Raw genomic sequence first — 14,849 nt, 5'->3', positions numbered from 1 at the left:
TGCGCCAATGTTGGCTGCGCATTTCAGTCAGTAAGGAGGGCAGAGGCTGGCATCATGCTCTGCTTACTGAGAAGGCAATTCCAGCATTCAGGTGGCCAGTGTTGCTGGTAGCTCCTGTTTTCTTTCTTTGGGAGAGATTCTCCTTTGAGATTTTTTTTCTAACATTGTCAATTACTGAAAACATTTTTGTTTTTCCATTCTTGTCCTTTTTTTGTTCTGTACTCATCGTGTGATATTCATAACTCCTCTGCAGGGTCCCTTCACATCTTCTGTGGCCTTTTCTTTGCCGTGGCCAATTTTCACTGAGATGTTTCTATGCAATTTCTGCTATTTGGCTCGTGCCTGGAAAGCCCCATCTCAATACAGCAGGCAGAAAACTCAATGTTCATCATGAACAGAGCTCCAGAAATGCTTGTGGCCATCCTGAGAGAAGAAAAATAAAAAAGAACCTCTCTGGCAATCTGTAGATACAAAACTCAAACCAAACAACTGCTAGTCTGCAGGTCAGGGCTTGAGGCTTATTTCCATGTCTTTGTGGGATTCAAGTACATAAGTTTGTTTTCTTCCCAATATATAGCATTCATATACAGTATATACAGATTGAAGAAGCATTCACATATTACACATATAATATTCTTAATATGAGTGTTGTCATCCTAAAATATACTTTCAGTGTATTTCTCCCAGTGCCTTCCTGGACCTAGGCATAAATCTTTTTATCCCTCTAAATTTGTATTCATGTCAGTTTTATTCACTGAGATTTTGCTTCACTTTGTCTTGCTTTAGATTGCACATCGTGCCCGGCAGCGGAGGAAGAGTGGATTTTGAAATTCTTTACGTGTCAGATTTCCCTGTATCCAATTTTATCAAAAAGCTGTCACCAACTTCTTCTGAAACCAGCAAACCTTTTTCTTTCTAATTACATTTTTACCATATGTTCATCCAGATGGCATATGCCAAACATTTTCTAGGGTGCTATAAAATGACCTGACTTTAGAGAATCTAACTGCTGAAGAAGCTTATGAAAAAAATAGAATTGACACCGGGGCAGAAAAATAGTCCTAGAAAGAAGGGGGAAAAAAAAAAAAATCTGATAAATCTCCCCAGTTATATTTTGTGCCTGTGATACTGACTTCTCAACATACACACCTGCATAAAAATAGTGAAAATGTAGGGAATATTTTATTAAAGTGTTAAATGCCGACTCCTTTTTGAACAGCCAAAAAAAACCCCTTTTGTCTGTTGAATATTTCTAAAAAGAACTCTGAAGCTGTGAGCAACGCTCTGGTTTGATGCAAAATGGAGCAAAAAAGAGTTTGTCAAGCCCCCAGATTCTCTGTAGGAGCAGCAATTTTAGTTAACAATGTAATAACTATTTGGGCACTTTTTTTTCTGACATGTCATTTCCAAGTAGAAGACAGATACAGTTGATGCATGATTTTGACACTTGTGTCCTAGTTCTTAATAATTCTTGTGGGATTTCTTGGATAAAATAAATTAACTGGAGGTATACGGAGAGGTGGCAGGAACTTGAGGAGAGGAGGGAGGGAGGGAGGGAGGGAGGGAGGGAAGGAAGGAAGGAAGGAGGGAAGGAAGGAAGGAAGGAAGGAAGGAAGGAAGGAAGGAAGGAAGGAAGGAAGGAAGGTCGGTCTAATTTTCATATTTAGCTACTAAGATAAGTAAATGAAGGTCAGTCATCTGGAGAGTTTGTGTATTTGTTCTCACCTATGATGGTTTCCTTTTAACTGTCATCATTGCTTTGATAGACTTCCCAGGTTTTCAAAGGGAAAACTATAAAATACTGTCATGTTGTTATCAGTTTCCATAATACTGTCTTGAGTCTCAAGCCATTTTACTTACACCTAATTCCTGAAGATAGACGACTGCGTCAGAATCAAATCTACTTGCTTTTGTTGTTGCACTAATTTCTATGACTTCCATTTGCAAAGGACACTTTGAGTGCAAAACCCAAGGCTCTTAATAGAGTATGAACCAAGATGCAGTTTTGGGGCAGGATGGGCAGGGTCTCATGGTCTCAGATGGACATGTCAGATGGACAGTTGGAAATGAAGGTTTGTTCAGTGTCCTTAACTTGAAATGGTTGTTTTGAAAATCACAACTGCAATCAACAAAACAGATCCTCCACCTCCTCTCAGCTAATGAGACAGGATTTTAACAGTGCTCCACATTTTGAAGTGGTTTTGTTATTTCTGAATTAAACCTTTGATAGAAAGTCCTTATCTCTATCCTCCTCACCCACTTCCACTCATCAGCCCATGAGTGGTTTGACATTTCCACAGACTTATCTCTGTCATTGACCAGGATTACACCTGCTGTGTTTCAAGTCAAAAAAGAGTCTATTTTGTAGTTAAATCAATCTGTGTAGCAGAGACATTGTAACTATTTAAAAGCTAAGGATCAAAACCCTCAAAATTGAGAATTGGTGTTAACCATTGAAGTAACTGAAACAAGCTGTAATATGGAAATACAAAATGAAACACCAAAATGCAGGCTGTCTCCATGCTGTCATGATATGATGCAACAGACATTTGATTACGGTTAAGATGTTTTAAGTGTTTGTGGGCGTGCAGCTGTATTAAACTCACCTTGAGGTCTTACTTTTTTGGCTCTTTTTTTGGGGGGGTTGTTTTGTTGGTTTTTTTTTAATATCATTGCAGAATGGAGCTGAAGTTATTTGGGTGTCTTTGTTATGTATTTCCAAAATAATGTTTATCATAACCAGGTTCACTGGATTCATGCCATATTTTTCAGTTTCTTGAAGAGCTAGACCCCTAAGGATTTTCCCATGGAAGTGCAAAATCCCGCATAACAAATTTCAGTTGCTGAGGACAGGCTTTCTTAGCTGCCACAGGCTGAAAAAACATTTTGTTCAGAAACTTTGCTTTTAATTACTAACACACATTATTAAATCAAGCTCTCATTTGAGTTGCAGTCTTTGTGTAGTTATTCCTTGGGTTATTCAGTGTGTAATTTGAATGAGGAAAACACTAAGAAGGTTTCCATCAAAAGTGTTACCAAGTTAATTATTATGAAGCTAATGATGTGAAGATTCAAAGTGCCAGCCTTAAACCATACCTCCAACTTTTCCTGAGCGTAAATTCAGGTATGCACTTGTTACGTTAGTCTCCCCATAATGTCCTGGGCGGCTGAATTGTGTTTGCAGATGCTGGGTGTCTTGTTTCAGCTGATCAGTGTTCCCCAAGATGTTTTGTTTTCCTAATTTTCTTCCTCCTTCAGTCACTATAGGCCCCTTTATGGATGAGTGTGCACATGAATTTTACGCCACCCTGCAGTGCCTCCATTCTGCTCTGTGTGTCGGTGCATGCACACTCAGGTGCCTTCTCTCTCATTTCCCCTGGTACCCTCTCTTTTGAGTAAAGTAGTTGCCACAGAGAGCTTTTGAGAGTAAGTACTTGGAATTACACTTCTGCTATGATTTTCCGTACCTGGTAGTTTATCTCTCAGAAGAGACTGGTATATAAAATCTCCATTCAAGAAGTTCTCTAAGAATTACTCTCCTTAATAATGACAGCTGTCTCCCACTGCTCACAATAAGAGAAGATAGCCTTTTGTAAAGCAGGCACATCATCTCAGTCATTGAAAATGGTAGGAAATCGGTATCTCTCTTTGAAAATGCAATCTAAGGGCAGCTTGCGTTTGTGTGTGTGGAAAGAACAGTTCATACTCAATATCTCAGTCTTTTTCTTTTTCTTCCATTTTTTCTTCAGAAAAGTAAATCTTAGGTATGATCTAACCATAGTACCATCTAAACACATTTTTTAGCGTGTTTGAAGCAAATGGGAAGCTTGCAGTGATGGAGTTATTCTTATGTTTCACTGTTGAACTGATGCTCTGTGTAAGGTTCCCCAGGGTAGCTGTTTTGAGTCTAAGTTTATTAAATTCTGGTTTAGAACTCTCAGCATAGTTATTCTTCAGGAGTCAGTATTTTCCATAGCTGAGATGGAGATCAAATACCTCCAATTAATGCAAAATTCAAATTAGTCTTGAACTATGGTACTACAAGTGGCATCTCAATAATGAACTAGCCACGGGAGGAAGCAGGTTTGTCAACGTGCCATCACACAAAGCTTTGAGTATTCATCTAATCTCTTCTGGGATTGTATTCATCTATCTTGCTGCTCTCTTGAAATACACTTCCAACATACTGAATGATACAAGAAGTATCTGACGCAGCAAGCTGTGGAAGCGTGAGATACAGTCTTTTTAGTTGATGTATTTGAAGGTGGATAACCTTAAAAATCAATAAAACCTGCTGCGCCACTCAGAATCATGATGGACTGTTCCTCACTGATCCTCTTGCTTTGGCTTTGAATAACTGATGCTGTGCTGCTGCAGATTCTTGGTACAAGCCGATGCAATGCCTGGAGTGAGACATCCTGCAGCAGAGCTGCTCTTTTGAGCAAATCTCTAAGTCTGCTCTTGGAATTTGTTATCTGAAGTGCAGCTACTGGTGGGGTTTTTCAGGGATTGTTTGGGGTTTTTTTTCTTCATGATTTAGTTTTCAAACCAGACTGTACAAGTGCTTGAGGAGAGAGCAATGGCAGGAAAGCAGTTCTCAAAGGCTCAAGCAGTATAGTGGTATTTTTAAGTTCTTTAAATATGGGGTAAATATGTAGTAAATATGGGGCAAATATGGAGTAAATATGGCGTTTCCTCATTGAAAACAGCATCAGCTTGGAGTTCCCCAGTTACAAAAATGGAAATGGCTATTAGAAAGAAATGAGTAGAAAGAAGAATTTAACTTTGTGGGAAGTTTGGTAAGGCTGTCACCTAAAAGAGGTGACAAATGTAGTTTACTATTATCTACCAAAACAAAGTTTAGAAGTTGAAATAGATAGGTTTTGAAATACCAACGACACCTCAGAAAGTATCCCATTTGAAAGACAAAATGTTTGAATATCTAGAAGCCCAAATCATAATTAGGAGTTCATGGGGAGGAGGGTGACTGGGAGGTTTTAGAGATAGATTTCATGGAGAGTTTGCATGAAACTGGATTTTCTAACAGTTAAACATAATAGAAAATTATCAAAATGAATTGACAAAATCTGGAGGAACAGGAGAGGAACGAAGTATCAGATGTGATGCTCTACCTAGTAAAAGAAAATATATTTTCTTCGCTGACTTCACCTTATGCAGATACTAGGAATGCACAGAGATTTCTCTCTCCCCTATTTTTGTAAGGAAGCAGCTTCTGCTACCTCTGATCATATGCATAAAAGACAGCATGTTACTCTTAGGTAGACTGAATCTAGTGATAGGGATAGAGAGTTTCTTTGAAGAAAAGCCCTAGAAGAATCCAGTCATAGGAATAAACTCCCACTGAGAGTTTACTGAGATTTTGCTGCTCTTCTGTGTATCAGTAATAGAAGCAGACCATGGAGAGAATGGAAACTGATGTCTTGCCCAAGCTGTGTGTGTTGGGGAAAGATCAGAGAAGTTTTTGCATGTCATTGATGCTGAAAACAGATCTCTGAATGATGCCTTTCTCCTTATGGACTGCCTGTCTGGAGTTCTTCAGGGAATTGTATTTGAAGGTAGAAAAGGGACAGGAGGTGAGAGCAACAATTCTGGTCACATGGGATGTCCCCTTACTTTCATAACATTATGTGTAAGATAATCAAGGACATGAGAAAATTGCTTGATTTTCATATTGTTAATTATTTATGAGGAGACTAACTTTCAAAGCAATGATACTGCCTACTGCTGTAGGGCTATCTGCCTCTCTGATGTGCTTTGCGGCATTCTTAGGTTGGGCACTTGGCCATTACCTTTCTCAGTGCAAGAGCCTGTGCCCTTCCTGCAGACAGGGTTGGGACTTGGCTCTGTTTGTCTACTGTGTTTATCCACTGAGACCTGGAGTTAATACAGCACCTACAGATTTACAGTCTCATGAAGATTAAAAAAAAGTTAACTCTTGACCAGGCAGCTAAAAAAATTACTGTCTGAGCTCTGTCAAGACTGAATAACCTGATGCCATGGGCTGTAGTCTGTCTTCATGCTACACTGACCAGGTATTGCTTGTTGTCTGCAGTGGTGACTAGGTTTCCTGAAGCACATGAGTTCAATTAATGACATCTGGAAGGGTATGACACTGGAGCAGTCTGCTTGTCTTGTCTAATTAGCACTGGGAATTAGTAGCTGTGTGAGCAGGGAGCTCCAGGCTTTGGGTGGGAAACACAAAGTATGTTCTGGTTCAGTCTGCATACAGCATCACTCTCATTTCAGTATTTATTATGAATGTTAACTTAGAAGTCTCTATGCTTTTAAACCATGAGCTCTTTCATGGATATGTGATGTTGGGTAGCTTTCTTCCTTCTTATTTTCTGCTTCAAAAATCAAGATCTTTCCCTGCAGCCATGAAAATTTTTTATTCTAGGTACAACAAGTAAGCTTTGTCATAACCTTATAGCTGAAAGTATTTTAGTCATTGCTAATAAATATATTTTCATAGTATTCGTGGTTTTTTTGCTCTGAAACAGTTTGGAGTGACTGCAGAGAGTTTACCTGAATAGTAAATATAGAGCTGTTACCTGTGACTTAGGTAGTCTGTTTGAGAGGACCCAGCTTGGAAACTTGCTTAACGTTTTAGAAAACCAATTTAAATGTCTGTCCTCTCATCTTGCAAAAGGCTGGCAGACTCTAATTGTTATGTTTTACATTATGAGTAGGTCACTCTATTATTTTCCATTCCAAAAAATGAAGGATGAAAAATTCAAGCACAGATGACAAAAGGCTTTATTTTGGGGTTATTTTTCTTTCATATATGGGGTATGATTAAATGTATGCTGTCAGAGAGAGACCTCTTTATAGGTTGATACTATTGATTAGTATTTGAGACCTGCCAGAAACATTATTACTTTATGTGTAAGAAAATTAACAGAAAATTATTACATTAATGTTTAAGTTCTTGTAGTGAGAACATTTCAGATATTCATCTCACATCGTTGCAGAAATTGCTTGGCTCAGGTAGATGCCACAAAATCATGTTTTAATGATTTTTTTCCTTTTTCCATCTTTTTTTTTTTTTTTTTTTTCACAGTCACATGACACAATCAGCCACATTTGAAGACCCTCGAATAGAGAGCTGCCAAATAACCCCTCCAGCCCCTCGGAAAGTGGAGATGAGGAGGGATCCTGTGCTAGGATTTGGGTTTGTGGCTGGTAGTGAAAAGCCAGTTGTTGTACGCTCAGTAACACCAGGTATGTTTTCCCCACCTGATCCCAGAAGCGAACTTGGACTTAATCTACTGAGATGAAATACAGTTACAAATTTGAGTACTGTTAAAATGTAGACAAAGTAATCACAAATACTAGGGAGGATTTTAAGCTTTGTATTACCCAGTAGTTTCCCTTCTTGCCCTCATCTTTGAATGTGCTGTAAATGTGTTAACAAAAAGCCAGTTTTAGGTTATTTCTGTGAGCCATTACTATTGTTTGCCTGAAAAAGGCTGACCCACTTCATTCGAGGAAAGAAGATCTTCTTCCTGTTGTGTTTATATTGGTTTGATATCACCTTCATTGCCATTGAATCGGTGTTAGCAAGGGGTATGTTGAGTTGCAAGATTAAAATTTACATATTTTTCATTCTTTTTATCATCAGCTTCCCTAGAAGAACTAGGTTTCTAACTATAATAATTGGTTCTGTTTCTTTTTGAAAAATCTGGTGTTATGCTGGCTGATGTTTTTAACAGATACTTCTGTATAACTATGTGGCAAAAAAGCCAGGTCAAAACAGATCCCTAAACACCTTACCTGGAATGAAAACTAGTGATGTTTGTGGTGGTTTTGAATTTATGGGGGACCAGACCTGGGACTAATCAGTCTTCTGAATAGCGGGCTCCTGCTCACTATGCTTAAAAGTTCAGTTGTTACATAAAATTGCCTTGGAGCCAAGGACAGGGATTTGACTTTGCTCCTGTTCAATATGTTCTTCAGAACCCCCACAGAGACCAGAGGAGAGGCAAAATCGACTTTGTGAAGTTCTGATGTCATTTACCCATGTGTGTGCATTGATTATATTTGTATTGCTTTCAGATGAAGCAAGCAGTGTAAATAATATTTGAACTAGATCCAGACAGTTCTTTTCTCCCAAATAAGCATTATTAATGTAGTTTTATGGTAAAGTTCAGTTTGGAAAATGTGTTTAGTATATTCAGTTCCAAGTAAATAGGAGGAAAGATGATCTCAGGGCAACATTCTCCCACATGGATTTGTATCCATTTATGCTGGATATATGATTGAAGTAAAGTTTTCAAACCAAACAGGAAAGGAACAGCATTAGCTCAACTGTTAAATGAATTGGTTTTGATACTGAAACATTTTCTTTTAAGATTTTATCTTCATATTGGTAATATTATTGGGGTTTTTATGTATCACCATTGCAGAGTTTAAAGACAGAATATTAGAGAGGATATATCTTTTCACTAGCAGCTGCATTGTCAGACCCTCTTCTGGGCATGCAGTCATGCTGAGAAGCAAAGTATTATGTGCGTTTTATAAAGCATAAACTCAATTTGTGTTTCAGCAGTGTCAGAATCCAAAGTACACAGACATGTACATGTCTGATTGTCTGCTCAGACTAATGCTAAATATCTATGTCTAACAAAGTGGCAGTAGTTTTAGATGTATGTAAAACTTGTGTTCACCAAGTGGTAGGAATCCAGAGCAAAAGAGACTCAGAGACTGTAGGTATAGAAATATACTGTCTTCAGATGGAAGAAAAAAGGTTTGTTTTGCCCAGAATGGAAAGGACAGAGATCTGCGAATTACTTTCAAATATGTAAGTGATGTTTTATAGGAAAGATGAATATGATGTTCTCTAGTGTCATTTTGCCTGGAACAGGAAATAATGTGTGGCAACAAGGAAGATCTGGTGTAGACACCAGGGAAAAAGACTTCCTGATCTTAACAGTAGTTAAACATGATCATTTATTTACAGAACAAGGACTCATCCTTAGGGTAATCTTACAAGAATATGAGACGAACATTGATCAAGGCTGAGTAAGGTATGGTTGATCACACCTTAAAGGGTGAATTAGACCACCTCTTATGCATCCTTTTGGCCATCCAGAAAATCGAGACCTTATATTTAGGTGGCTCGATGGGGGTTTGGAACTTAATTGAAGAGCTTCAGTAGAAGCTGCTAAGCCACTAGCTTTCAAGATTTTCGTGGTAAGGAAGTACTGGTAATGTCAGAAATACTGTTAGTGCTAAACATGCTATTAGTTGAAGAAAAAAACATTTATAGTATGTGAACAATAGTGAATCTGTGAATTTACAATGGTCTGCTAACACATCCTTTTTTTTTTCATTCCTCTCCAGGCGGCCCCTCTGAAGGAAAGCTTATACCAGGGGATCAAATCATAATGATTAATGATGAGCCAGTCAGCACTGCTCCAAGGGAGAGAGTCATCGACCTTGTCAGGTAATTGATGTCCTGTCACTTAAACTATGAACCAAGTGGCTTATTGCCTGTGCAGTCATTTGATAATACAGCAAGTCTTGCCTTCTCATGGCTGAGAAAAGAGAAAATAATGTTACTTTAGTCATAATGAAGAATGGTGAAGTATTTTAGTATTGAAATTGTCCTCTTAAACATCCTCTGGGTAGCTGAAAAAATATAGTAAGATATTGGAACAGTTCCAAAATACTTGGGTATCAGAAGAGGACACTCCTGGTGTTTATTTTTGGTATGGGTTGTTGAAAACATAATTCCCGGAGCAGTACTACTGATGCTCTATTGCATTTTTTTTTTATATGAAGAAAATTGAGTCAGGCCTGTCTTACGTGAAGAGGAAAAAAAATGTGGTGGAGTGACTTTCAAGAGTGGATGTGTGCATGTAAATGGGAATATGTAGGGAAGCTCAAAGAGTGTTTGGGTGGATTGCAAGTCAGTGAGTTTGTGTGAAAAGAGCAGGCAGAGCTGTGTAGATAGGAGGCAGAAAACAAGACGAAAAGGTCACCCTGGAGAGTGCAGGAAAGGAGAAATGTCAATATTTGTGGTGGGATGTAGAAGGAAAGAGAGGACAGGGACTGACAAGTGCTCAGGATGTATTATGTTCACATAATAAGCTTTGCATTTTGAGTAACAAGAAATGTTAGTGCATTGCATGGAAAAACTACCAGTAATTAAAAAAATTAAACATAAAAATTATTATTTTAAATTCCAGTAGCCTGGTTGCTGGACACCAGTTTTGTTTCTGTATTTTCCTTCTCATTGGTGTAAACTCAGATTTGGTGGGTCTCGTTGATTCCTAGGAGATACTCAGGTTTTAACTGTGCATGTACCTCTCCTCAGAACTCGTAGCTGTCTGTGTTCTCAATGTTACCCATGTAATTCTGAAAAGTTACATTTACTTCCAGAAATTTGGGAAGGAGGTGCTATGTTAGTTGTACTCCTCTTGCAGATCACAATTTGAGCAAATGGGTGCTCATTTGATGGGGGTTAAGTTGGGAAGAAAACTTCCAAAGGAGATACAGAGATGTTATAAAGATACCAGCAACACTGATGCTTTTATCTGTGTTAGGTGGGTTTGGACAAAATACAATACATTTTCAGATTATTTTTTTTTTTAAAAAAAGTGTTAACCTCCAAGTCAACTAACAGAAACACAGCACATGAAGGTGGAACTTCGATACTCTTGGGTTTTGTGACGAAGAGACCCCATGAGCTGCAGGAACTGTCCTGTTCCTAATACATTTCTGTCCTATGTTCTGTACTGAGCATCAGCATAAGCCTCACAAATGGGTCTTAAACTCATTTTTGATGTGTTTGTTTCTTCATAAAGCAATCATATTCCAGTCTTCATTCTTTCCCTGATAATTTGGTATGTAAGTAATCAGAATTAGGATCTCTCATTTCTCTGCTGCTAGCAATATGTAGCAATAACAACAAGGAAAATAGACTGATTAGACCTGAGAGAAACTGAGTTTGTTGTGTGTCTGATTCTCTGCCTTCAAATGAGAAACTGAATAAGAATGTCACCCTTCCCAATTATGTTGACTCCATAGGTAGTGTCTTAAATTAAGTGTTGTTGCATTCCAGGAGAAATTTTTGGTGACGTTTTTCTTACACTGTAATTCTACCTCTGCTTTCATAATCTATCTGCTGTTGGGATTTTGAAAGAAACACAAACTTTGATGAGACTCAGAGTGAAATGTATTGAGGTTGTATATTTATAGCATTTGAATGAAGAGCTTTCTTTTTGTGCTAGTGGGAACACCTGGAATGATTAGACACTGTTGCATACAGTCCTGAAACCATAGCAGAAGCAATTCTTTACACCAATGAAATAACTAATCCCTTCTGTATAATAGAAGGTTTCCATATGAGTTAGATACATCTGGAACTTTGAAAACAGTTGCTTGCAGTTTTCATTGTGAATGGAATCAATTTTGAAATCTTGTTTTTCAGCTGGTAGCAGTGTATCTGTGGTCAGCAATGAGTATGTTTTAGATGCCTAGGTTAGTCAATGGGCACAATCACAAAATCATAGAAGAATTGAGATGGGATTTCTGGAGATCATCCAGTCTAACCTCTTGCTCAAAGCAAGCTAGTGTCAAAGTTAGATGTGGCTGCTCAGCACTTATTGAATTAAGTTTTTATTATCTCCAAAGATGGAGATTACACAGCCACACTGGGCAGATGTTTCAGTTCTTAACGAGTGGCCTTTCAAAGCTGATAGACAACAGCTTTTACAAGACATGAACCAACTCCCTCAGTAGCCTTAGATGCATCCCATCTACGCCCATAGACTTGTGAGAGTCCCTCTTGCCTAAGCATTCCCTTCAGTCTTTGTCTACCTCTGTTCCCTAAATTCTGTCACGAAGATTAGGGATCAGGTTGGCAGACCTTGCTACTAAAGAACAAAGCCAAGAAAGCGTTGAGTACTTCAGCCTTTTCAGTGTCCTTCATTAGGCTGCCCACCCCATTTAGCAGCAAGTTCATATTTCCCTTGGCTTTCACTGCTGATGTAGCTGTAGAAGCCCTTTTTGTTACCCTTCACATCCTGTACCAGTTTCAGTGCCATCTGAGCTTTGCAAACTCTATCCCTGCCTGGCCAGGTAAGGCTTCTCGGTTTCTCCTGGGTAACTTCTCCCCGTTTCCATCTCTGGTTGGCTTCTATTTTGCACTGGGTCTCTGTCAGGCCTTCCCTGTGGAGCCACACTGGTGTCTTGCTGTGCCTGCCCACTTCGTTGCATATTGAAGCAGACTGTTCTGGCACTTGGAGGAAGCTCCCCATGAAGATCACCCAGCTCTACTGAGCTCTGGCCTTTCAGAGCTGCAACCCAGAGGACTCTGTCCACCAGTGCCCTGGACAAGCTGCTCTTTAGTTTGTACTCTTCCTCTCCCTCGGGATCTTACACTTGTACCATCATGTGGTCACTGTGGCTTGTCAATGAAAAGTTGATATTCCACCATATTTTTTTCTGAGATTGCATGGTCTCTTGCTGATTAGTATATTTTATATTCATGATATGAAATTCTGTGACTATTTCTCTGCAGCTTTCCCTTAAACCTTTTTGCAGAGTTAAGAAATAATTTGTCTTTATAATTACACAGAGTGTGGAAAAAAATAATCTACTTTCAAAATACAGACATAAAGATCATAGTATGCCAAACACAAAAAAAAAAACCAAACTGCATGAGAAGAAAAAGGCAGATTTCATAATCAGATGAGCAAGCTTATCAAGACTTAAAACTTCAAGCGAAAGTCTACATAAATGTTAGATGATAAGTCAAGCTTGAATGTTAAACAGAGTTTTTAGTGAAATGCAATATTTAATTGTTTTCCAAGAAAACTGTCAGGACATTTACTTATGAAAAAAGTTATGCTATTGAAGAAAAATAAAATGGAAAGGAGAATTTCTGCTATGATCTTTCTTAAATCCAAGAAATAAAAAAAAATAGTCAGAACATCTACGAACATCCACCAAGAAGGGTATCTGAAAAATGTCAGTTAAATCTTTTCTCATTAGGAAAAAGCATGTCCCTAAGCAAAATTTGCTTTATTTCTAAATTTCTATGAAATAAGTTAGAACAGTTTTTTTCAGATAAATTGTTTTTCTTCAGCCCCTTTCCTATCAACTCCAAATTAATTGTGTACTTTTACTCCTACAGAGTTAGAAATAGACCAGTCTTTTAAAGTCCCTTTTGTGTAATGGTTTTACTACAGAAAAATGCAAGAAGATAAAGAAGATAATACAGAAATTTTCACATTGTCTCTTTATTGCATTTTAATATTTTAGTTATGTCTGTGCTTTCTAAACATTCATTACTGAAAATAAGCTCTGTTAAGTAGAAAACTGTATTAAAGCCATCTCTGCTGACTCCAGGGAGTACTGAGCAGGAACCTGGCGAAAGATTTTGATTTGTTTTTTAAGAATTGAGAGGTACTATTGTATCCTAGGAGGTCTCAGGTCTTGAGATTATCAGGGGTATTCATTATAAATATCCCCTGTAGGTCATTCTCATCCATCTAATTCATTTGGCTCTGCTTTACTGGCAAGTTTTGTGTTCAGGTTGTCCTTTGAAAGCCAAGGTTGCAGAAGTATAAATACAGTATGGTTTACAGACAAAATACATAAGGACTCATTATTTCTGGGTAATGGTCAGTGGCTTTTGCACCATGTTCTCCTGAGCTATTTTCAAGCACAAACCCAGAAGTCATGTTTATAGTTTCCCTTACAAAGAGTTACTTTTCCCTTACAAAGGGTCACTTTTATAAGTGTCACTTACAGCTGCAGTCTAGATACGTTCCATTCAAGACAAAAAGTTATTGAAGTTAGAAAAAAGAGGAAGAAACAAGACTGATTTTCTAAAAATGTATGGTTTCAGTCCAGGCAAAGAGCAATCAGACAAAATACTAAAGAAAGAAGATATTTTTGAAGTGCAGTTGGTTCAGAATTGTGGCAGGAGCTACTTATCTTGATTTTTCTTTTACTGCTGATACAGATTCTGTGATTTAAAGCTTTTCACACATACTTAACAATAAATACTTCTAGATAACATTAAAGTCATTGCACAGTGTAGCAATTTTTTGCATATTTGAAGGTGAAAACAATGCAAAACTAACATTTTTAGGTGTGTTAATGTACTGTATCAATTAATTGGTTGTTCAGAGGTGCATGCATTTCATTATCATTGGTTAATGTTAAATTTGTATTTTTTTAAGAACCAACCAAACCATCTTTTAAAACACTTAAAGAAATATATCTGTCAAATAATTTGCCTTATAATATGTTTATAGGTAATTTTTATAACATGAATTACTTACTTGATTATCTTAGATTGCACTGAATATACATTAGTCTACAAGGATCCCAGCATATGTAAAATGTTTAAAAGATATTTAGCAAGATATTTTACTGAAATTTTAAGTGACACCCAGATGTACTGTTTACCCCATAAAGAAAAATCTAAGTAGGGCACAGTAGTGGTATTTTGTTCATACTTCAATTAAAATTGTTATCCAGGCAGCCTGTGAGGAGAGACGGACACCTGAAGAGGGTGATTCATCAGAGATACTTGTTTTGGAATAAACTGTCCTGTTGCAGAAAGCTTTTTTTATGCACTGGCTAAAGAAGGAGCACAGAAAACTATGTTAGAATAGAAACCTGACTTCTAGGTTGCTAAATTAGGCTAGATTAGTCCATTCCTTAAAATTCTAACAGCAGTAAATTAGTATTTGACGTCCTGTGGAATCCCACTAAAAGACTTTAATTGCAAAATAAGAACTGAAAAAGGAGAAATTCATTAAGGGCTTTTCCTTCTTGTCTCTAATTTCTATTTAAGAGAAATGACTCAA

General features: G+C 37.7%; 1 protein-coding gene across 6 annotated transcripts in view; it reads left to right on the top strand.

Annotated features, from left to right (window-relative positions):
* FRMPD4 (FERM and PDZ domain containing 4) overlaps positions 1–14,849 on the top strand; it is a 416,031-nt gene that overhangs the window by 339,253 nt on the left and 61,929 nt on the right. For 5 of the 6 annotated variants that reach the window (XM_074907141.1, XM_074907130.1, XM_074907150.1 and 2 more), the window contains exons 3-4: positions 7,082–7,242; positions 9,364–9,466. In XM_074907141.1, the coding sequence (XP_074763242.1) occupies positions 7,082–7,242; positions 9,364–9,466 (264 nt within the window). Of the gene's footprint in view, positions 1–7,081; positions 7,243–9,363; positions 9,467–14,849 lie in introns of those variants that run through there. The other variant, XM_074907171.1, reaches the window with a different exon arrangement.

This window comes from Athene noctua, chromosome 1 (genome assembly GCF_965140245.1).
Source record: "Athene noctua chromosome 1, bAthNoc1.hap1.1, whole genome shotgun sequence".
Taxonomy (NCBI): Eukaryota; Metazoa; Chordata; class Aves; order Strigiformes; family Strigidae; genus Athene; species Athene noctua.
This window is presented reverse-complemented; position numbering and strand designations above follow the sequence as displayed.